Source organism: Aquila chrysaetos, chromosome 15 (genome assembly GCF_900496995.4).
Source record: "Aquila chrysaetos chrysaetos chromosome 15, bAquChr1.4, whole genome shotgun sequence".
In the NCBI taxonomy this organism is placed as follows: Eukaryota; Metazoa; Chordata; class Aves; order Accipitriformes; family Accipitridae; genus Aquila; species Aquila chrysaetos.
In genome coordinates, this window is record NC_044018.1 from 6,545,113 (window position 1) to 6,569,919 (window position 24,807).

The 24,807-nt window shown below is 42.4% G+C and overlaps 1 protein-coding gene and 1 long non-coding RNA gene across 7 annotated transcripts in view; one reads left to right on the forward strand and one right to left on the reverse strand.

Annotated features, from left to right (window-relative positions):
• LOC115351229 overlaps window positions 1–9,304 on the forward strand; it is a 22,715-nt gene extending 13,411 nt beyond the window's left edge. For both annotated transcript variants that reach the window (XR_003926742.2, XR_003926741.2), the window contains exons 8-9: window positions 7,242–7,391; window positions 9,142–9,304. This is a non-coding gene — a long non-coding RNA (uncharacterized LOC115351229). The remainder of the gene's footprint in view (window positions 1–7,241; window positions 7,392–9,141) is intronic.
• On the reverse strand, window positions 560–23,302 carry LOC115351226 (24-hydroxycholesterol 7-alpha-hydroxylase). Of its 5 annotated transcripts, none has more exons than XM_030037783.2 (12): window positions 22,765–23,300; window positions 19,659–19,794; window positions 18,161–18,335; window positions 15,984–16,133; window positions 15,039–15,132; window positions 13,443–13,541; window positions 11,457–11,496; window positions 10,260–10,393; window positions 9,300–9,395; window positions 6,291–6,379; window positions 2,577–2,664; window positions 560–1,448 (listed from the first exon to the last, which is right to left on the reverse strand). In XM_030037783.2, exons 1-12 carry the CDS (start codon window positions 22,939–22,941, stop codon window positions 1,377–1,379), a joined length of 1,350 nt encoding a protein of 449 aa, XP_029893643.1. In that variant the 5' UTR covers window positions 22,942–23,300; the 3' UTR covers window positions 560–1,376. The 5 variants fall into 5 exon arrangements, with proteins under 5 accessions (XP_029893643.1, XP_029893641.1, XP_029893646.1 ...); XM_030037781.2 differs by having other exon boundaries at window positions 11,457–11,547; window positions 22,765–23,297; XM_030037786.2 differs by lacking the exon at window positions 22,765–23,300 and adding an exon at window positions 22,734–22,753 and having other exon boundaries at window positions 11,457–11,547.
• Between the last annotated feature and the right edge of the window lie 1,505 nt (window positions 23,303–24,807).

Genomic DNA, 24,807 nt, shown 5'->3' on the forward strand with positions numbered 1-24,807 from the left:
AAAATATACACTTTTGGGTAATGACCACACATGAAAACCAAGGGAATAGTTTTGAGTTATGGAAGAGATTCTGAAACAGCAGATAAGAGTGCAACACTTGCAGAGTTAACCAGTATGAGCTAAATTAGAAGTTGGACAAATCATCTTCCAGCCATATAAATCATTAAAGTTTGTTAAATTGTTGTAGCTGTAACTGAGGTAAGCCAACCATTTAATGAATTATACAATGTGTTATTTTCCTATGGATGTTATTCCCGTAGTTTTTACTGTTGTTGAAAGTCCATTTGTGTTTTTTTACAAATACTTATAAAATGATGAATAATCTTTACTTAAAAGACTAAAAATACATGCCAGCTATTATCGTATATGAAATCTGACAGCAGTTAAAGTGTTGGTATCTGAACTTATTTGACAGCTGCTTTGAACAACTTTTACTAGGTATTCTTTCTAGGATTAAATACTTTTAGATTTGTGCAATTTGTTCTGTAAGTCAGTCATGTTAAAGGGAAAGCAAAAATGTTCTAGGTATTAGACAACCAGTCTAATGAATAGCAATAGCTTTTCTTGCAATCACTTTTTATTAGAAGCCAAACATCACTATCAAACTTTCATTCCATATTCATACAAAGACCAATTCTGAATCCTGTGGAGCAAATAAAGCTCAGTAGAAATTTTAGGTGCTCCGGTGGAACAAGACCCCAGTGTTTCCCATGCTTGCAATTTTTCCATTACAAATGCATTTTATTTGCAAAATTTGGCACCAACTGTAGGCAGAGCAGGCCAGATCTTTATCTACCTACACAGGCAGTGCTACATAAGTCATGCTAGTTTATCATGGCTGTGGATCTGATCCGGAGGTCTCTGCTCAGCACTGTCCTGTGTTCTGTGCACACCAGCACCAGGGAGCCGTATGGAGTTACCAGTCTGGTTTCTTAGCACGAGGCACCACTTTGGCCTTGGTTCGGAGACCTGCAGGAAGCAGTGACCTGGCCCAAGGGACCTGCTTTTCTGCTGGTTCTAGTACAACTTCCATGCAGGATTTCCAAATGCAGCAGCTTTTTGTCCTGAAAGTCTGGTTGGTGAGTTTAGTATATCAGTTATCTGCAAAATCTGTGAATAATTTGGCCCACAAATTATCAATGCAGCAGGAGAGCTTGATTTTTAAACAGTAGGAGGTAGGCAATCGGGTGAGGAGCACAGATACGACTATACTGGTATGGCATACCACAATGCAGAGTATGTACAGCATTTAAAGTTGAAATTAAGAACTGTTAAGGCAGAGAACCTATATGAAGATGTAGGATTGGGAAGCAGCTCAGTGGTCCATCCATCCAGGGGTGGCTGGCAAAGGAAGGTAAGTTAGTGCTGGGCAGCTTTCATTCCCGGCATTTATACTGGACCCGGAATGGTGCTATGGGTTGCTGTGTCCCCACCAAATGTAAAGGGCTCTGCAAAAAGAAGAAAATCCGTAGAAACATTTAAGTTACTTCAGTTAATGGTATTATCATCCTGCTTTAATACTAAGATATAAACATATTCTTGGAGCTTTGGTCTTAGAGAACCAAGACCAAACACTGAGAGTATTTCTTGGCTTTGCCGAAGCCATTGAGTGGGGCCTTCATGGTTGCTTTTTATTCCACTCACTCTGACAGAGGGTAACACATGAGATCTTAAGAAACTCTAATGGTTTTGAATGTCTTCACCTGCATAATTGGCTGTGGGTGCAGACCCAAGTTACAATCAACTCCAGTGAGAGCTAGCATGGCAACACACCATCAGTCAGGAAGAGGCAACCTTCCTCCATATTCTGGGTGGACTCTCTACCACTACTTGAGATCAACATCTCATGTTCTTCAAGGAGAGCAGAGGAATTAAGTTCTCCGAGCTTCCAACTTCCAGGCTAAAGGGCAACCATACAAAGCCCATGCCGCTCTAAACTTCTCCCTCTGCTCCTTGGCAGTTTAGCTATAGGGCATGCATGTCATGTTTAGGTTATGACAAATATACATGCTCATTTAGTGGCAGTCCATGTTTGTGAAGAGCAATGATTTTTGGAAAGTAGAAAGGACACAGTGCAAATGGACAAGGAAGTTACTGCTGAGAGTGGAGACTGCGCCACTCTCCCTTAATGGTAAAACCTTTCTCTGCCACAGCTGCTCTGTCAGTCTTACCCTAATAATTTATCTTCCACCACTGAATATGTAGTGGAAGAGCACTGCGAGTGCTGCATCTGATTTAATATCTTTAAAGTATTAATAATCCATTTCCATATTCATTGTTTTTCTGAGTGGCAGAAAGCAATATAAAATCTCTTGTAACATTTAGGCAATGATGAGGAAATACTCTTGTAGGCAGTTTCTTCTATAGACAGTGCAGCCCCACTAACATTGTCGGAGTTACTCTGGGTTTTCTGAGTTAAAACAAAGATCAGGTTATTCATTACATGTTTTATTAACACTCCTCTCAAAATTTTGCTTCATTATACATAACCACAGTTAAGCATGGCTGTTCAGCTGAGCGTGATGAGCAAAGGATATAAAGATGTGGAATGCTATATAAATACATGGATCTTTTACCTCCTTTGGTACTGCATCCAAAAGCACAAATTCATATTTGTATAGGAATAGCACAACAAACAACTGGATTTCCATGATAGCAAACCACCTGCAAGAAAAGGGAGGAAAACATTGGCCTGACGATCACACATGTGTTATCACCAGATAAGAAACAGGGTGTCTTTGACACATTTTACATTCCATGCTTTAGTTCTGCCTGAAGGTTTTTCTTCAGTAGGAAAATATGCTGTGGCTTTGTTCAGCTTCATTACTCAGCGAAGAACATGAATGTAGCGGCTGCCCCTTCTTTCCGGTGAAATGTTAGACCAACAGTATCCCTCTGACACCCTATTTTAAAACAGCCCCTTATCATTATGATTTTTTCCACTGTATAAACATTTATGTTCTTCTAACGCTTGCCGACTTGAAATAACTTCATAGGAGTGAGAAGACAGTCAAATATAGAAAAGGCTATATGACTAATTGTGCTATATAAAGTTATATAATACAGCTGGGAGCCTGATGACATCAGAGTAGCTGTGACAGCGGGAGTTATTATTTAATGCGTCAGCATTAGAATGCAGTATGAGACCCAAGGGCATGATTTTTTCCCTGTAACTCTCAAGAAAGGTCTTTCTTAGTCAGTCTGGAGAAGATCTGCAGGTGAACTCCTCTAGGCTATTACTTTTTTAATGTTGATATGTACAAGAGCTTTCTGCATTTGGGCACCAGCATGCACCTATGCCAGGTCATGGGATTACTTGCTTGCAGGATTTAGACATAAGTCTTAAATACCTAGTTAAAATAGTAATACTACCTCGCTCTTCTACGCAGTTTATTTTCCATTATCTGAGAGATGCTGGAAAACTTGGATAAAACAGCTATTGGAGAATTCACTGGGGAGAAGGCCACATGACTGTACATGGTGTCAGCCTGGATTTGGCCTGGCAGGTGTGAAGAGGAAGCTAATAAGCCGCCCGAGACCCAAGCTAACTCCTGCAGAGCCATCCAGATCTGCGTACTGAGCCACCCTGTGCTCCGGAGTGGGAGGATGCTTGTTTGTTTTGGCATAGCTTCAGACCCAAATTATCTCTGTGATTTCACATTGCAGTTACCTTGAGATGGGGAGCTTTTGGTGACCTTGAGCTTGGGGGAATGCAGTGCAGAGATATTTCAATGGAAATTAGGTCAGGGAGGACTTACTAGCCCAAACTCCATGCCGGCAGCACCGTACGAAGGTGGGCTCCTTACGGTCACTGCACTGTTTGCACAGTGCGGCCCTGGAGCCCTGGTGCTTGAGGTCCTGCCTCTGAGCCAACCTCACTGGTTTGGCATGGGTATACCATGATGCAGCCAAACGCCAAAATGCCTCTAGGTTGCCCTGAAAGTGGAAATGCTGCATTTACAGAGGGCTGTCATCAAACACAAGCACAGCCAAATGCGGGCTGACCAGCTTTGACACTTCTGTACCCGCAGCGGGGTTCATCTGCAATCTGTCTGAGCAGCAATGGATATAACTGATAACTGACTGCAGCACTTCCCACCGTTAAATCTCAAAGTGCTTTTCCCAACAGGCTGCTGTTGTTATTCTGCTCTGCAAACAGATGCTGAGACACAAGGAACACACATGTCTGAGGGTGGCCAGAGGGATGGTCCAGGAGTGAAAGGCAGAACTGCAAAGTCCCAGTGTGTCTTTCTCTCCCATGGCACATTGTACTGAGCAGAAACCATGAGCTTTCTTGCAGATAAATGCCCCTTAGTTCCCACCTGTCTTTCATATTCATGACTGAGTCCTAGAGCAGTTTTCCTCTAAAAACTCTGAGCCAGTGACGCCTACCCGTTTTATTTAGTGACAGGGGGTTTTGACAAAGATGTGGTTTCTGAAATCTTGCCCCCAATGCACTGCTACGTATTTGTGTTGTGCTGGAACCCAGGACCCCAGCTGTGGAGCGAGGTCCTGCAATAAGTGGAGTCCAAGAATGAAGTCACGGCCATTGTGCTGAGGGGTTTACAATGTCACCATAAGATAGGAGACAACAGGCAACAGCTATGCAAGATAAGCACAGTCTCACAGGCAATAGTCACCTGGTTAGACACAAGGAGCTTCACTGCCATCAAAATTTTCCTTTAGGTAAAAAAGATGGCACAGACATGGCTTTGTGGGAGCTCTACCCATGTCAGTTTGCTAGAATATTTGACAAGTAAGTTATTTTCTAGCTTTCAGTTTGATTAAATTAGCTTTTGATTTCACAATGAACTTTTGCAGTAGCAAAATTAAATGTTTAATACATTAAATTTATAAATCACAGTACTGAATCAAATGAAAATGCATCTTAAACGTAAAATATCATTGTTTCATTCAGTCATACCAAGGAAATCTGCAACCTGGGATCTAGATACATCCCTTGATTTAATTTCCTTTCTTCCAAGACCACGACATTATTCGTTTAGAATTGTTGGTGAAAAATGTGAAGGTGTGTGTTACTATGTAGAGTGCCGAAGGGTTTGAAAGGACTTTTTGTCTGTCAGCAAGAAAAAGAATCTCCATCTGTTGTCTATATAGAAATGTTATCATTTTCTTTCTAACCACAAACTTATTTTAAAGATATTATCAGAGTCCAGAGAATAGCCTGAACAAAGAAATAGGTCTGTATATATAAATAAGCAGCTTTCAGAAACATTGTTTTGCAGCTCGTCCTGTACCTGCAGATTCCTCTTGTGAATTCTGCTGTCACTCTTGCTGGGAATGAGGCTGTGCTCATATTTAGCTCAGGAATATGGTACAAGCCACAGAGGTACAGCAGTGAGTGAGCTCTGGCAAGCCTAAATGGTGAATGCCGTTTTATTCATTTTGTTTATGCCTTTAATGCCTTCACAAAGTTTATCTGACACTCATGTCCAGCCTGCTATAGGGTGCAGATTCAAGAATGCAGATTCTCTGCAACACCTTCTAGATTCCTTGCCCCACATGGGAGTCTTGAGTTAAATTGGCTAATTTTAAGGATTCTTGGTTCCTTGCTTCTTAGAGGAGACCAGGTTTTGAAGGCAGAGAATTGAACATAGAGATGTTTGAACACAGAAACAAGGAGCAGCTGGCTCCCTGGGACTTGTTCCAGGAGGAGGGACAGCAGAGAAAACAGCAGAAGGAATGCAGGAAGCATTGAGCCTGGCATTACTGGAGGAGTGAAGGGAGACAGGATCTGCAATTGAAGCCATCATACAGTTGCGTGGGCCTTAATGCAAAGACAAGATTCAAACCGTGAGGAGCCAGTTAAGATATTTAATGATTAGCAAAGATGTCAATGGCATCATAGAGGATGGAAAGAGAGTCTCAGACCAAAGAAATGTTCTTTAGGTTAGTTTAGAACTGGTTTATGGCAACATAAACACCTGTGTCTGTAAACTGGCATGTTTGTAAGTAAGTGGAGCAACTCTCCCTTGATGAAAAGATGCCTTTGCAGCAGCAGAGACAGGCTGACTTTCCTCCCTGGGGGATATCCCTTGATACAGTAGTCTCAGATTCTGCTTTTACATCGTGACTTAACCTTAACTTTTCCAGGAGTGAAACTACTTTCAAATCAGTTTAAACAAGGTCCAGATAATACTGAATATTAGGGGACTGACAAAGAGCAAAGCAATGAAAACACTTTATCTCCAAGTGTAAGAGGAGCCCAGTTCAACAGAGTTGTTCTCTGCAGGGTTTGGGAATAAATAAACCCCAGCTGTTTCACTGACCTTCCTGGACACTGATGGTTCCCTCCTCCGAATGCCACAAAGCTGTCCAAGAAAGCATTCTTCTCTAAATTTGCCTCTTTCCAACGATCCTGTGGGAAGAAACTTTTTTTTTTCCAAATCAGCCTTATATAAATAAAGCTTAACTTTATTTCTCCAGGCTAAAAATGACCTTGGACAGCTAATCCTCAATACAAAGTTGCACTGATGCCATTTTTTTGCATTCAACCTGTTAGTGTTACAGTCTGGATTCAAAAGTCAGCACCAACTCAGGGAAAGAAATGAGGGTCCCATTTGAAACATACTTAGGTGCCTCAAAGTGCTGGAGAGGTTTTCAAAATCACCCCTAAAGCATTCTTCCTATACCTCCCCATTTTTCTAAATCCTGCATCATGAGTTATTGAAATGCCTATAAAAATGCAACTTTATCCTTTTAAATATATGCACATTCAAAGCAAATGTTCAACCAGTACCTGCCCTCAGCCACAAAATTGTATCACGGCACACAAATGGCTCATGCATATCTTGCACACAAACCATTTCTAAGATGCTGTGCACAGACAAATACGAGGTATGAGCTGTAACACAAGAGAAGAGCAAGGATCACAGAGCCCCATTCTCAGGTGCAAGCCAGCATGTGAGAAAATGAACTATTCTCAACAAAAACAGGCTGTCTGTACCCAGAGGGCTCCTTGCTCCATCCTGAGTTGCTTTAAGAGAAAAGGAACAACACAAGGAACAAGGCAATATGGGCAGTTTGGGTGGGTGACACTGACAGAAGTAAATCTCTTGAATGCTGGGTGACAAACTATACCAGCCTCCAGAAACTCAGTGCAACTCTACCAAGGCCTTCAAGTAACACCCTGTCAAGTTTATGATGGCTAACTCCTCTGATGAAGCTGTCTTAGAGAAGAGGTAATTTTGTGTTTGTTTATTTTGGGTTTTTTTTTTCAGCTAGGGCTGTTTAGACCTTTCTGAAGAGGAAACCTGTTAGCATCAAAATCCAATAAAAGCAAGAAAAAAATCTCAGCAGTGATGAAGCAAGGCAATACATTTGGAATGGCAGTGTCCAAGGGGCACTCACCTATTCCTCATGGAAAAAGGGTGAGTTTCTAAAAAACAAGCTAGCTTGCTTTTTATGAATAAAGTTACTAAAGAAATAAGCTGCTGCATCAGGGTTTCTGCTTTGGATTTCAAACAGGCAGGAATTGTTATGAGGGATTTCAAGTTGGTGAAGAGTTTGCTAGAAGGGAAATTTTGTTTAAATTACTCCTTGATGTATTTCTATAAAAAAGACAAACTGTTCTGTATTGGATGGTGCTAAAAGAGCAGTTACAAGCCTGCCCACACAGCCACCTGGAGTGGAATAATAATCAAGAAACTCTAGATGAACTACTGAATTAGCAGAGCTAATACCTACCAGAAATCATCTGGCTGGAAAGACCAATGAACCTGGGTAAATACATGGAGATAAGCTATACAAACAAATGACAGGGTGAGGGGAGTACTTGGAATCATAGAATCATTTAGGTTGGAAAAGACCTTTAAGATCATCGAGTCCAACCATTAACCTAACACTGTCAAGGCCACCACTAAACCATGTCCCTAAGCACCACATCTACATGTCTTTTAAACACCTCCAGGGATGGTGACTCCACCACTTCCCTGGGCATCCTCTTCCAATGCTTGACAACCCTTTCAGTGCAGAAATTTTTCCTAACATCCAATCTAAACCTCCCCCTGGCACAACTTGAGGCCATCTCCTCTTGTCCTATTACTTGTTACTTGGGAGAAGGGACCGACCCCCACCTGGCTACAACCTCCTTTCAGGTAGTTGTAGAGAGCGATAAGGTCTCCCCTCAGCCTCCTTTTCTCCAGGCTGAACAACCCCAGTTCCCTCAGCTGCTCCTCATAGACTTGTGCTCCAGGCCCCTCACCAGCTTCGTTGCCCTTCTCTGGACACGCTCCAGCACCTCAATGTCTTTCCTCTAGTGAGGGGCCCAAAACTGAACACAGGACTCGAGGTGCGGCCTCACCAGTGCCGAGTACAGGGGGACGATCGCCTCCCTGCTCCTGCTGGCCACACTATTTCTAATACAAAGCCAGGATGCTGTTGGCCTTCTTGGCCACCTGAACACACTGCTGGCTCATATTCCACCGGCTGTCCACCAGCACCCCCAGGTCCTTTTCTGCCGGGCAGCTTTCCAGCCACTCTTCCCCAAGCCTGTGGCGTTACATGGGGTTGTTGTGACCCAGGTGCAGGACCCAGCACTTGGCCTTGTTGAACCTGATACAGTTGGCTTTGGCCCATCGATCCAGCCTGTCCAGATCCCTCCGCAGAACCTCCCTACCCTCCAGCAGATCAACACTCCCACCCAACTTGGTGTACTCTGCAAATGAGGGTGCATGTGATCCCCTCATCCAGATCATTGATAAAGATATTAAACAGAACCGGCCCCAATACTGAGCCCTGGGGAACACCACTTGTGACTGGATGCCAACCAGATTTCACGCCATTCACCACAACTCTTTGGGCCCAGCCATCCCGCCAGTTTTTTCCCCAGCAAAGAGTACGCTCATCCAAGCCATGAACAGCCAGTTTCTCCAGGAGAATGCTGTGGGAAATGGTGTCAAAGGCTTTACTAAGGTCTAGGTAGACGACATCCACAGCCTTTCCCGCATCCATTAAGCAGGTCACCTTGTCATAGAAGGAGATCAGGTTAGTCAAACAAGGTGGGTTCAATCAGTGGGGTCTTTCCACAGTGAGCTTTGAATCAAGATCAAAGTGATATAAAGTAGTACCATATTATTTGGAACATACAACTGAACTTCAAAGTCTTGCTTATTCCTACAGGCTCCTCCTTTTTGTGCACATCTTCTCTGCATACAAGGCCATCCTCCAGACAATGGGGAATACCCAACTTTAAGCCAATTTATCCATGTGCTTTTGTTGTGAAATAAGTGAAGAGGAGAAAAGACAGCAAAATACCCATGCTAAGAGTGACAACTTACAGGTTTGAACACATCTGGATCAGGAAAATATTTTGGATTCCTGTGCAACCAATACGGCGACAACATCAGCATGTCACCTGCAGGGATGGTGAAATTCTGAAAAGGAGAAAAAACTCTAAGAAAAGAGAAAATCACCGGTTCAACTCACAAAACAGTCCCTCCTTAATACATCTCTTCCATCAGCAGAAGGACCTAACAGAGGACAAGTGAAGATGGTAAAGCCACAGTGGGAATATCACGTTTGAAGCTTCTTCTTGCTGTTGCCATTTTTTTTCCACAAGAAAGACCTAAACAGTGGAGAACGTGGAAAGACTTTTTTCGTTCTAATTTGTTTTTTCAGGTATTGAAATAATAGAAACATTATTTCTGTCTTTCCTGCTTCTTGATGTACCATGTGAGCTGGTATTTTTTTCTAAATCTTTTGCTAAGCATTTCCTTCAATGCAAAGAAATTCATAGAAAGTCTTATAATGCAGTAGACCTTTATGGGACTTTAGTAATTTCTTAAACAAGCATGAGTGCTGATTCCTTAAGAGAGCATTTTTCTCCCAAACATTTATTTGTTAGACTCCTGAATGCTGACACTTCCCTTCTGAATGGCAGCGAAGAGGACAAACAGAAAAGAAGGAGTATTATCAGTTACTAAATTGTGGTCCCTTCTACTATACTTGTTGTGTCTGATTACTAGTTCATGTACCATCAGCCCAGTATCTCCAGCTCAATTCAATTCAATCTAAAAGCAATTCAAAATTGAAGGTAAGACTGTGAGCAAGAGAAGAAAAACCGCTCTTAAATTAATGATTATTAAATTAATGATGATTAATAAATCTGTTAAACAGAAGATATATGTGAGATTGTGGAATATCTCTACTATTTTAATTTTATCCAGATCTATTGGGAGGCCCCTTTCCAGACAAATCATACAGCATCGGTTTTGGGGAAAAAAAACCCCAAATCTCACCTGAATTCTTATTGGGTTTACTACTTTCTTGGTGATTGCACCTGGAGACCTTAGCCGTATGGCTTCCAAAGTGCACCATTTAATGAAAGGGAGCTTCTTAAGGTCCTCTTCAGAGACTTCTATTTTATCTTTACCTGTCGTGGCATGAGAAAGAAGACTCTGTGTAAAAATTAGATTTCATACTTGTTTTGATACATGCTGATATGTCTTGCTTTAGAACTTTTGATAGAATAACTCAAGACTTCAAGACCTTGTTTACACCCAGAAATTTTCTTTATATTTCAAAGTAAATAAATGGACCAAAATCAGTACAATTTAAGAAAAGCCACTGAAGATAATTTAATAACTCTAAAGTGGGTGTAGATATGGTATTGGCCAGAAGAGGCCAAACAAAGGCCATCTTGGAAGTTAAGAGCCCGTGGACTTTTTCAGTACTTTAGTAGGACACTGCATGGAAATCTCAGGGGCTGTAGGCACAAGACAAGAAGCCATGGCTGAGCTCTTGGGCTATGTTAACACTAAAGTGTTAACTAACTAAGTAAATAAAACAGGGCCAGGAGAAAGGGTTAAGCACTGGTTCATGTTTTTCCGTGTTGGTTAATTATTGACATGTTCCTTGATGTGGTTTTGACCCATGTCAACTAAGAGTCTTCCACGAAAGTCGAAGCATGGTTCAGGGGACTGTGTATGTGAATGACTGCTCCCAGTAGGTGACTGGTTTTTGAGGGAAAGAGATTAGTCGGGGTGGGTGAATCATGCTGGACAAATTGGCCTTAGATGAGAGAAAAGAGAACAGTTCCTGGCCTGTTTTTCCACAGAATAGCTGTAATTCTGGTGAACATCACACCATGAAAAGCAGCTGAATTGAAAGACCTCATCTGACCTGATCATAGATGCTTGAAAAAAGCACAAGACTGGTTAATACAAATCTAGGTCTAAATGATATGTGTGGAATGAAAAGACAAATACATATGGTTCTTTTTCTACCTTCTTTTGCTAACATCAAAGGTGGTTTTGCTTAAAAATATGTCTTCAGCATATGCTGAGTAAAAAACTCAGAGCTGGTCTCCATGTTATCAGTAGTACCCTTAGCAGCAACGTTCATTATTCCCAGCCATCAACCAAGTGTGCCGTGTGCTGGGCCAACACAGAATAAATAATTTCTAGGTTCCAGAAGGACACAGTTGGATTTATTACCTGCTTTGCCAAAAACAGAAGCCAGGTCTTCCATGATTTTCTTGTAAATGGAAGGATAAGAGAGTATGAAAACAAGGGTCCAAAATGCAGTCTAAACAGAGATGAAAGTACTTTAACTCAGGAATATGGGACAGAATTACATTATCTTTGTAGCAAATCACAAAGGCAGGTGAAAACATTTGCACTTTTTTGTATGTGCCTGTTGTAGTTGGGATGCACAGGGAGCTGTGCTTCCTGGGTAAATCCACATCTAAGGGCTCAGGTCCTGGGAGATTATGTCTAGTCATCTGCTGTGTACTTATCTTTAGTGAACATTATATAGGTTTGGCTTTGAGCTTTGAAACACAGAATCCTTTCTTTAATTTCAAATAACTAGGTGTTAAAATGAATTACTAAATCATTGTGTTTGATTAGATTTACCTGCATGAGTGGAAAAAATGAAATAGTAAATTCCTACTAATATTAGCAGAAATGAAGCTAAGTAATTTGCAGGACATTGTCACAGTGAGTCACACTAAAATGGGCAGGAAAAGTTTTAATTAACAGAAAAACAAGCACTAGTATATCCCCTTTAGAAATAATTTGCTAACTGATTATGCAATGAAGTTGAAAATCAAGAAATTTAGGAAAGGAGAAAATCCTCTTAAGTAGGATGAAACCAGAAGGACTCGCAGCACTGCCAGGAGTCTCTGTCCTCTTGCTGAGCTAGTGGGAGATGCAGTCTGCACACAGATCTGGTCGCGGGCCATCTGTGCTGGTGAGGGATGAGAACTCTTACTGTTATTTCCCAAATATCCCCACATGGATGCAGCCCTCCTGCAAAACAAATCTGGTAGCTTAGTTTTCTTGTACAGCACTTGGACACTGTGGCTTCACCCCATGGGCTAAGGAGGGATAACTGAATTGTTTCAGATAAAAGGGTTTAACATGCTTGTAAAAAATCCCCTTGGAAGGTGCAAGGCCTTTTTTCATCATTCCAGTCACCAGAACAGTGGTTGTGACTATTCTGAGAAACAACGAAGTATCTGTATGTCTATTTACAGCTGAATATTACAGAAGTAATGATAGTGTTGTGGAAGGAATGTCAGTTATCCTGATAACAGACAGCAGGCTATGCCTCTCACTTATACCAACATGTGAATCCACAGAAACCTCACTGAAATGGCTGAAATTCCTTTAGGGTAAATTGTAGTAATAGACAATCTAGAAAAAACAGATATATCCACCAGCAGTAAATAAAAATAACTCACTATCATTTTTTTCTAAATCACATCTGCAACGGACATAACTCTGCTGGAAAGAGCTTAATAGTCATGGTAAATAAAGGATGTTTTTGTTGCTATGGATTTTTCATCTGAGAAATTCCTATAAATTTCTTTAGTCAGTCTAAGCTGTGTTAGATATATCAGGCTTGTTAGCATGCATATATCTGTATCATTAATCCACCAAATCCATTTCTAACCTAGACAAAACTTAAGCGGCAGTACAATCAAACTATTGCTTTTCTTCCCCTGAAGCAACACTGGCATTTGTGCAGCAGATCCCCCAAAGTGAAAGAGCCAAATTCACTCAAGGATTTACACATAGATGAAGTTACTCTATATTATGCTTTTGATATTCTTTACAGTTGGTAACACCAAGCTATTTAAAATAGAGTCTCTACTATAATACAGCCACAGTACTTCAAAATAGAGTTAAATGCTCTTCACAGCTTAAGACTGTGATCTTAATAGCTATGAGACTTATGTTCCCAAAATGTTATGATAGGGGACATCATAATTTAGGAAAAATACAAGAAGAGCTTTTCTTGTCATTGCTTCTGTGACATTGCAGCCTGGGTATATTTGTAGTGATGCATGTGGGCGTGATAATCCCTTCTTTGGAATACATGCAGTGTGTGTGACCTCTGGTTCAAAGTCTTTGCTTCCCAAATACAGGCTTTTGAACAGGATAGAGAGAAGGTGTTTCTCTAGCTGATGTACTTACAGGGACAGCATTTGCTTGGGAAGCCCAGAGCATTAGGAGACTGTAATTGGGAGCTAGATGTTTTCCTTGCAAATTATCCAGGAGATGTTGCAGTAGTGTCTGTTATAAATAAAAGATAATAATGTGTATTTCCAAAAATATATTAAAATCTAGTTTAGGGTAGGGGTTACTAGAATTCAAGGATATAATGTAAGACTAGTTTATCAAAGAGAAGTGATGTTAGTTATGGGTTTTTTGCAGTCACAAACTAGAGATGACAGCTGTTAAGAGAAAGTGAGACTCACTCCTAGGCAGAGGGCTAGAAGAAGTCACTGCACCACATGAACCCCTACTGAATACTCACACTGCCCTCCATTTTCTTAAAGTTTTTATGGGATTTGGTTCCCTCACGCCCCATTGTTGCTTGTATGTGGAAGAAAGAAAAAAAGAAATCTCTATTCTTTTTTAATTCCTGCTCTACTTCTCTACTTTAAAGAACCTGAAAATGGGACTGAACAAGTTGAATGAATGGAAATGAAGAAAATGTTCTCTCTGTTCCTGCCAAAAAGGTGCTTGTTATGAAGAGATGGTCTGACATTTCAGCGAACTCCCTAGTTCCAGGTGTTTTGTTAGTGACCTAACCAATTACTTCAATGGCTTGATATTCTTTGAAACTATAGCAACTGTGTAATGTTCTAGGATCAGCTTTTGTTTATAGTATTTCCTTAAATACAGGGCAACGATGCATTCAAGGCAAAGCTTCCTGTCTACTTTTCAGAGGGAAAAGGCTGCCCTTGAATAAAAAATGACTGCTCTTTTTTCCAAATTCCCACCCAATCTAAGACACCAAGTTCATGCCTCTTACTTCCTGCACCTTCTTACCTCCCACCATCCCCTCTCCAGCCCTCTCTTTCTTGCCATTATTCTGGTTTATTTTATGAAAGAAATTGTGGTATGTAAAGCCTTTAAAGTCTAAATAAAACCTGGTTTGTTTAATGATCTGTTCTATAATAATTTGGTAGTCAAAATTTCCAGGCCAGTCTGCCCTTGTGTTTGTCAGCCGTATAGACAGAATTCCTGCCATAGCTAAGGAGAATAACCAGGGGGACAGCTTATCACAGCTTTGACACAATCAAGATTTAGGGTACTTGGCTTCCAATCCAGTAATCTGCTATTTTCTACTAGTCTGGCTGCTGGAGGATCTACTCACTCTACACCAGGGTTTAAAAATAGTACATGTAAGGTTTTGAAATTTCACAGCATGGTGCCCTCAGAGAAATAACTGAAGAGGTCTTTCTCTCACCTCTTTCAACTGCTCACTGCAACTGCGATACCAGAGGCTGGCGACAGGTCGTAGCTCTGAACCCTTGGCTTAAAATTCCCCAGAGGAAGATGCCAATTCTCAGAATTGTAGGAAATAAACTAAATTGAGGAGTAGGACTTAAAATAATGGGTCTGTCCTAGTGTGGGTGATAGCAATACTGGACAATTAAAATACAGCTATCAAAGCTAACATATTTGGCTTATTTCTTCTAGTACTGAAATAATTCCTGCCCTCCATTCCTTCAGTCAGAATATACAACAACGTCATCTTGTTTCGTAGCCTCGGATGTTTACCTTGGATGTGGTCTCTGAAGGGTTGGTCATTTCAGCATCTGACACTACTTTCTCAAAAAATTTTAGAAGCCATTTTTTGGATTTGGACCAGTTCCTGTAAAGAAAAGCAACAAACAAGAAGCACTTAACTGAGGCAGCACAAACCAGTATTTCCTTTTCCATGAGAAGCACTCCTTGATTTCTCTCCAAAAGCCCCTGGGCAGCAGTCGGTTGATGAATCGTCAAGTGTCAGTCTGACTGACAGTAGTGTTGACTGACACGAGGAACAGCACGTCTGAGACCTTCACCTTGGTCAGACTTCATCTTGCAGCCAGGACCTGTGACTGATTTTCACATCTATTCCACTGCAGGTTTTCATTGTGACTTTGGACAATTGCTTAGGTCAATCTTTTCAAGAATGACCTCCCCTGAGAAAATAAAAGCCACATTTTTAGAGCATTCTTAATTCTTTCTCAAAGCTATTTTCAGGTGCTCAGGGTGCTGAAATGGCCCTGAGAGCACTGACAGGCTCCCTTCCTTGGCATTTGGTTGCCTCTACTCAAGGTCAGCTCTGCGACAGTGCAGCCACGTAACCTGGGATCAGTCAGCTGGGAAAACAGCTAAGGTGTTGGAAGGAGCAGAGAGATGCCTTGCTGGTGACCACCTCAGCTTGGGACTCACATTTAGGCTCAGGCCTTTGCCCTTTGCCCAGTTCTGCTTCTCCCTGACAGGTCCAAGCTGGACCCTGCCCACCTGAGCAAGGTTGTTTCTGCTTTATGCCAGGAAAATGCATGAGGTGAGGTCAGAACTTTTTTGAAGCACCTAGCTGAAAGCCTGCCTGACCCGAGGGTGCAGCATTGATAAAGACAGCGCATCATCCTCCGGGGGAAATGTCTCTCTGTTGATATCCTAGCAAGCAAAATGCCTGTAATGCGTATACCATGTGCATCATCTCTGCTCTGTTACCTCAGGAAGCACTCGGGCATCTGAGAAGCGTATTCGAAGTCCTCATCGTACTTCTGAAAATGTTCTTCAAACTCCTTGATTTCACTCTGACTTGTTGGGCAGATGTCTTTCCCAAACAAAGTGTTCACCACTGCTGGATACATGACATGCCTGCAAGGACAAGATCCCCATGACTTACAGGCCATAGGGAAGCTGTTGCAGCAGTTTTAGGTCAGGACGTGGCATGTTGAATTGCCAACACTAGAAGTGCGGGACTCAAGCGTCATGCCAGTATGGAAGGGCGGGCACAAGGCTCATACCTCACTCACACCCTCACTGCAGATTTTAAGCAGAGGCTGGGAAATACACAGACCTCAGGCATGTGGCTGAACTTCATCAGCTAGGTTTGGTCACTTGAGCAGTGGCAGAAAGGCTCTGGGCGCTGAGCTCCCCTTCTCCCCATTAACCACCCCTCTTATTTCAGGTTAGCCCATGTGGACCTTGCAGGCATTGCACAACCCTTTCTACAACCAGACACCCCAAGAAATCCTTCCTCTGGCTGCAGCTTTGCTGGACTGAACAATGCTTTTTTTTTGTTTTCTTTTTACCTCACTCCTTCCCTATTTGCTCCTCTGTTACCCTTCCAACTCTGCTCTCGTTTCCCAGGTCTCTTCACCTGAACTCTCGGGCTCTGAGAAACCCTTATGCAGTCTTTGCTGGGTTCCAGCCGCTGCTCAACACGTATTTCAGGCAATGGGTCTTTCACGTTCTTGCTTTTCTACAGATCATAAGGAAGGTGGAGCCACCTGCTGGCTCTGTGGATTTTATTTTGGGGCAGCTAAATAACAAGTATCCAGGGCATTACAGTCCAATTCTTCTATCCTGTGTTGTCTGGCAAAACCCTAAGAACAGATCACACTCAGCACAGATTTACTGTGGATGACTCTTAGGGATTCTGTAGTTTATCAACTAGCCTATGACTTTTTTTCATTTTAGACAAATAGCAGCTGATTCGGATTTGATGACCAGTGTCCATGACAGCCATGGCAGTGGGAAGAACATCCTGTTCCCCAAGGCTGCATCAGGGATGCAGTAGGGAGCCATGCATGCTTCATGCATGACTTGTACACCCATGCCACCATGGGCACCCACGCCATTTAGTGGCCCACAGTCTGTACTGGTGCCAGTAGAGCACAGAAAAACAGGTCCATCCGTGCCCTCAGAAACTTGAGCCCAGGTAAAAGACCACGGATGGATTCGGACAGGGAAATAACAAGAAAATATGAGCCAATATTACCATACCAGGCAGTGGTGTAGCACGCTACCAATTTGATGACTGTCCATTTTTTCACAAGAAGCAGATGTGACTTTGATCTCAGAAGACAGGTGGGGGAACACCATGGGATGTGGGGGTTTGCACCCCATTATTGAGAGCAGTGGGACTGAGGGCTGGGAGGTTTCAAAGACCCTTTCCCCCACATTTTTCCCCAGTTAATCCAAATTGCAGTAATTGAAGTGACAGGTGCTCAGTGTTTTAGCTGCAGTAAAATGCTGTATCTTTGATGTATTATGCAGAAAAAGTCAGCAAAAGACAATCTGGATGTGACGTCTTAGAAATAGGTCCAAACCAAAGGCAATATTCAACCTGTAGTCCTGATGGACAGGCAAGATACAGGTGTTGTCCCAGATGATCAGGAAGAAGGAGGAGTTAAAAGCTCTGTTGTTGTCATGTGAAACTATCAATAAAGGGATTTTTTTTTTTTTTCTACATGAAGGATGAAGTTCTGGCAGCAAAGTCAGTTGCAGAGGTCTTATTTAAGTTTTGGGCTAGGCTTGGCCCAAAACATGCAGGCAAAGTTTTCATCCTGCTGAAGATCAAGCATTTTGTCTGTTCTTACGTTCTTTATAAACATGTGAAGCTTTTATGCCATCTTTTGGGAAACAGGGTTTGCTGGAAGATACTGTGTCTTCTTTTTTCTTCCAAATAGGTAATATAGACGTTTCTCCTAGCTGGGAGAAAGACCTTTAGATGAAACCCTGCCCACTCTGTGAGCCACCTGAAACTGTGAAGCAGCAATGAATATCCTGACACAGATTTTCTAAGACCTGAGAGCCTGAGCTCCACCTGCTTTACAGTAACATCTCTGCTCCCATATAGGATACCCATGCATTACAGATGTGCTGCAAAACTCCCTTACCTTACTAGGTCATTGAGGTCACCTGTGCCCTCCGTGCCCAGGTGTGCCATGTGCTCGTGTAGTTCCTTACACAAAGTGCCCGTGAACATGTGCAGATTAGAAGGACCCATTTTTCCCTTCATCATGCTGTAGAGGTTACCATAGTTCTGATAAAATGCTTCTGCAGGGACAGAAACTAAATACAAAAAGAAACAGAAATGTTTTGGAAAGTAGATGAAGTACATTTTCAGTGAAAGATAGAGTGAAAATTTTTACACGTAACTTGTGACTCTCATTTAAATGCCTTAACCGTCATTTTCCTAGAGTGAAATTCCCAGAAAGCTTTCTTCTAATCCTGTAAAGATTTTGGTGAGCCCTCTGCTTCTACCAGTTTGTGTAACATCTTCCTGTCTCATGAACCTTCAGTGCCAGAATCAACAACGCAGAGTTTTCCCCCAGCTTCAGTGTGGATGTACAGAGATGTGCATGCACTCCACAAAACTGACTGAAATGAAAAATAAATTAATCCAAGAAAAACAGTTTGAGTCTTCATGCTATAGTAGTGCATCCTCTCAGTCACACCAGGAGAGACTGAGAGAGCTGGGACTGTTCAGCCTGGAGAAGAGATGGCTCAGGGCGATCTTACCAGTGTGGATAAATATCTGGTGGTGGGAGTAAAGAAGATGAGGCCAATCTCTTCTCAGGACAGGAGGCAATGGGCACAAATGGGAATACAAGAGATTCCACAGAGACATAGGAAAGTTTTTATTATGAGGATGGTCAAACACAGGAACAGGTTGCCCAGGGTGGTTGAGGAGTCTCCATCCTTGGAGACACTCAAAACCCAACTGGACACAGCCCTGAGCAACCTGCTGTCGCTGACACTGCTCCGAGCAGGGGCTTGGACTAGGCGATCTCCAGCAGTGCCTTCCAGCCACAGGGATTCTGTGATTCTGTGATTTAATCTTTCTGCCAACTTGCTTCTCTCTCATTTCACAGTCCAAAATTGCCAAACTACTCAAAGAATTCTTGTCTGTGCGATTCCACGTGGATATAAGCACACGAGCTGATGGAGCATGCCACTGTGGATGGGATATATACCTCATCCCTTTCTAATAACTGTTGTACTACAGGGTAACAACTAATTATTGCTACAAGCTGATTTTCAAATTAAGTGATAGGACAACATACTATTGCTCCAAACCTGGTACACATCGGTGGAGTGTCTAGCCGCAGAAAAGGACCTGATCTCAAACTGGAGTTGCCTGATGATAAAAGTAATAACAGTCCCTGGTTCAGAAACCTTTGATCCGTTGAGACTGAATCCAAATCACTTTGCAGGCTTACAGTGCTGGATCTTCACAAAGGAATTTAATTTCACCTTCATTTTGCAGCGTGGTCATGGGTCAAGATAAGCATTTCAAGCATGATCAAAAAGCCCATGGGCTTTGGATTGGGCTTTAATGTTCCTGGGTAACTAGATCTGATTTCCATTAAAAAAGAGCTAGGTCTCATTTACCTGCATTCTTGACAGCTGCTTGTACTGCCTGTTCAAAATTTAAGTCTTCAGATTTAAAAAATAATTCAGTTCCTTCTTCCTCAGTCACAAAAGTAAACCGTTTTCCCAGAGCGAATATTGTGAATATAGGCCCATACTGGAACAGACAAAGATTTCATATTACTGTTTTGTTAACATGTTTGATGGGAGCCCCAACAGGACTTCAGTGCTGCTGCGAGGTCAGGAGGAGGGAGGACCTGGTCCTTCCTGCTCTCTGTACACCTTGGCTCAGAAGTGCACAAAGATGAACATGAATCAGACCCGAATTTGTAGATTTACAGACCAGAAGGGAACATCACAGGGGCCTGTTGGACCTCCTGCAGAGTAGAAGAGATTCCTTCTCTGAGATTAACATTTTATATTTGAATTACATTACAGTTCAAACAATACAACCTACCTGGATTTAAAGAACTCAAGTGATGGATTATCTACTGCATCTCTTGGCTGCCATAGCACAGTACCCACATTGCAGAAATCCATAATCCTACCTATTTCAATCTACATTTTTTTTGACAAGAAGTTCCCACTCCTGCATCTTTTTACTGTTGGGGTTTTTTTTTTTCTTTTCTTTTCTAGTTTAAAGGTTCTGCTAATACCAACAATTTCTTTCTTGTACAGGTGTTTAAAGATTAATATCAAAATAGCTAACAAGTTTTGAGCAGAATAGATGGAGTTTATTGAGACTTATGTTCAGGGAAGGTTTTTGATGCATAAATCATTATTTCGTTTTCCCTTAATCTAATATCCTAGAGCCCTCTCAAAACTTTTTCAGCAGTAAGTATTAACTTCTGAATTCCTACATGTCATGGTTTAACCTTAGCCAGCAACTAAGTACCATGCAGCCACTCGCTCACTCCTCCAACCCACAGTGGGATGGGAGGAGAATTGGAAAAAAAGAAGTAAAACTCATGGGTTGAGATAAGAACAATTTAATAATCGAAATAAATAAATAAATAAATAAATAATGAAAAGGAAGATTACAAAAAGAGAGAGAAGTAAAACCCAGGAAAAGACAAGTGATACACAATGCAATTGCTCACCACCCGCTAACCGATGCCCAGCTAGTCCCCAAGCAGCGATCCGCCCCTCCTGGCCAACTCCCTGTATTTTATATACTGAGCATGACGTTCTATGGTATGGAATATTCCTTTGGTTGGTTCGGGTCAGCTGTCCTGGCCATGCTCCCTCCCAGCTTCTTGTGCACCTGCTCGCTTGCAGAGCACGGGAAACTGAAAAATCCTCAACTTAGGATAACCGCTACTTAGCAACAACTAAAACATCAGTGTCTTATCAATGTTATTCTCATCTCATACTAAATCCAAAATACAGCACTGTACCAGCTACTAGGAAGAAAATTAACTCTATCTTAGCTGAAACCAGGACACTATATTATGAAAAAGAACACTGATATTTGTAGAGACTCTAAATGAGCAAACAAATATGCAACATCTACTGGCTGTCAGATGTAGGTATAAAAAATTGAAATTAGGAAATGAAGCACCTTTAGCATCTTCTTCTTAGTCAAGGCAATTTCTGCTCACAGGCAAAAGCCTTAGAAATCAAAAGCCCAGCATTTAGATTTATATGCACACCACCTTCTTTTGGCAAAGTTGTTGTACATATGGAAAGGTTTAAGGCTTTCATAAAGTCTCTAGACACATCAAGGAACTTGATTTTCTTTTTCAGGATACATTGCTGACAAGGGTGAGAAAAGTTTTCTGTTGATCTGTTTGGAATATTGAAAAGCCTTGAATCCACCTTGCTCACATGGTTTATGCCATTGACTTTAACCATTTCTTTTGTCTGTGTCTGTATTGTAAAGCCTGCTTCATCAAAAGCTCTTTGAAGCTGAGGAAAAGATTCCTCTTGACATCAATTGAATTTTGATTGTGTCCTTCAACTGTAAATTATTAAAGAAAGAATTACAGTTTAAACTCTCTGGGTGATAATAAAATATTGTTTTAATACAGCTGAATTGCTAAGGTTGCTTTTTTATGGATAACATCATGTCCTCATGATCAGGCTGGATAAAAATCAGTGAATTTGTACTGTGTTTGTTTTTAAATTAGATTTTTTAAGTTTTAAATTAACATTACAATGTGCTTAAACTAATTTAAAAATAAAATTAAATTTGAACTAATAGCAACCTGCAATAACACTTAATTATTCAATTAAGGTCACATTCAATTAAAGATTGGAACACTTTATTTTAGATGATTACATGTGAGCAAGATGCCTAAGCTCCCATTATAGACAATAGAGATCGAGTCTATGCAGTCAGGGGAGCCTAAAAACCGGTTCATCTGACCAGCTACTGCATACCTCTATTTTTGAAACTGAGCTGAACTGCCCTTAAACTCCACTGATAAGACTGACTGGTTTCATTTTTAGCTAGTTTTTGCAAGTAGTGGGCTGTGCGATCCTTCAGTATTGAACACTTGAAGCTGAATGTATTGCATCAGTAGCAGGTGATATCATCACTGAATGAAAATGGGAAAGTGGGGTTTATGCCAGTTAGTATTAGCTGCCTAGAAATTAAACATCTAATCTAAATTAATCATGTCGGCTCTCTCTACCAGACAGACATAGAGAAAGGAAGGCATGTCCAGGGGGTAAATCCTCACACCTGTCTTTCTTTGGTAAGTTTTTCAGGATGGAAAAAGTTGCCTGCCAAGCATGCCTGTGTCTCTCGAATGTTGAGGGACACCAGCTGGTACTCAGAAATCTCACCTAACTTTAGGCATCCAAATAATTAGTCTCCTGGTCCCAGCGCCTGGCACAGGGCTTTCCACATTATCTGAAACCAAGATTAACACATAGCCAGACTGCAAAAGCAAAACAGCAGAGGTGCTGGGTCCAGACAGGATGATCACAGCACAGAGATCATGCCTGGATCAGATCCACAACTTAGCAACATTACTGGTACAAAGCCAATCCTTCACCAGCTAAATGCTCCTGATGTCATAAAATGCGACAGGAAAGGGGCAAACTTAATGCCGAAGTTTCCCCTCGCAGGCAGCCAGCCTGAGCACTCACCCACGAGCAGGCATGCCACCACAGCCATTACCTTGCTTCTAGCTTGCTCTATAAACTCCAGAGGAGCCTTCCCGAACTGAAACGCAGCTCCAAACCAAGGGATCCAGCTCCTGATGCAAGGAGGGGAGCTCGGGTTTCTCAGCTGAAACAAAACAGCCTTGACAATAAGAAGTCCCAGGACTGCTGCCAAGAGGAAAGCAAGAGCCATTTTGCCTCTTCGCTGCCTGCCGCAGCGGCTGCTCCGCCTGCCACAGCACCCAGCACGGCTGGCTGGATTACCCAAGTCAATGAATACGGCCTCTTCTGTCAGTCCTGCCAGCTGATCGCTGCCAAGGAGACAAGCTGTCAAAGCACCAAGCAGTCCAGGGGACAAGCCCTTGTTTTGGAAAAAGCAGAGCCAATCCTCTGCTCTGGGATGAGTGCCAACTCCACTGCTTGCAAAACTTAGATGTTGCTGTGACAAATCCTTGAACTTTGCACCAGCTGCGGGAAGGCTACCCCCAAGGCAGCCAGGGACACAGCCAGGCACACCGTGGCAAAGTAGTGCATCGCTTTCTTCAGTTAAAAAAATTATTTTTTGGCAATATCAGGATTATAAAGCAGAGAGGCTGTGATTTGCAGACATAGAGCTTTCAGCAAGGCAGATGGCAAGAAAATTCTGCAGGCATCACCTGAAGCAGTAAGCCTTATGAAAGGTATCTCTCACCTGTCTGAGATCATCTCGTTAAAGGCTAGATGTGTGTCCAGTGTCTGAGGAGCAGAGAAAGGCTTTGGAGGTTGAACTGACAATTCAAAACCTGCTGGTGGCCCCTATAATATCACTGCAGTGTCAGAAGATAAGATTTCAGAGAGGTCAGATTGGTTTCTTCGCATGCGTGAAGTGGCGCACCAAAAATACGTACAGAATTCATTAAGTATAAAAAAACCTAGGAAGTTCTCTCACAGCCTACCCCTGCACCCCCTCAGCAAGTCTGAAGACAATGCAAAACCAGAAAGAGTAGTTGATAGACCAGATGGGTGTGCTGCCATTCAGAGGAACCTCGACAGGCTGGAGAAATGGGCAAACAGGGACTTATCATAGAATACCAGGTTGGAAGGGACCTCAAGGATCATCTGGTCCAATCTTCCTTGGCAAAAAAGTGACATCATGAAGTTCAGCAAAGGGAAATGCCAAGTCCTCCCCCTGGGTAAGAAGAACCCCACGTACCAGTACAGACTGGGGGCCACCTGGGGGGAAAGCAGCTTTGCAGATCTGGGGGTCCTGGTGGACACCATGTTGAACACGAGTCAGAAACGTGGCTTTGCACTCACTAGCACCCTGGGCTGCATTAGGAAGAGCGTGACCAGCAGGACAAGGGAGGTGATCCTCCTCATCTGCTCAGTGCTGGAGAGATCCATGCAGAGTGCTGGGTCCAGTTGTAGGCTCCCCAGTGCAACAGAGGCATGGACAGACTGGAGTGAGCCAGTGAAGTGCCAAGAAGTTCATAAAGGGGCTGGAGCATCTCTCCTATGAAGAAAGGCTGAGACACCTGGGACTGTTCAGCTTGGAGAAGAGAAGGTTCAGGGGATCTTATCCGTGTGTATGAACACCTGAAGGCAGAGTGCAGAGAGGATGGAGCCAGGCTCTTTTCAGTGGTGCCCAGTGAAAGGGCAAGAGGCAGTGGGCACAAACAAATACAGAAAATTCCACTTAAAATTATTTTTTTATCATGATGGTGGTCAGACACTGGAACAGGTTGCATGGAGAGGCTGGGGAGTCCTGGGAGACATTCAAAACTAGCTGGACACAGCCCTGAGAGCCTGCTCTAGGTGACCCTGCTTTGAGCAGGGTCTTGGACTAGCCAGTCTCCAGGTCCCTTCCAGCCTCAGCCAGGGTTTTTTTGTGATTTTGTCTTCTTTAGCTCTGGCTCTTTGTCCAAATGTGTTCTTCTGCTAAGTCCCCAGGACCTGATCCTCAGGCCCAGATTCCTTGGTTGAACAAGCCCTGCTAAGCCTTTCTAGCTCTTCATCTGTTTGCTCCATAGACAAGCATCCAGCTGTACATCACATCTTACACTTCTCCCTTTACTCAAAT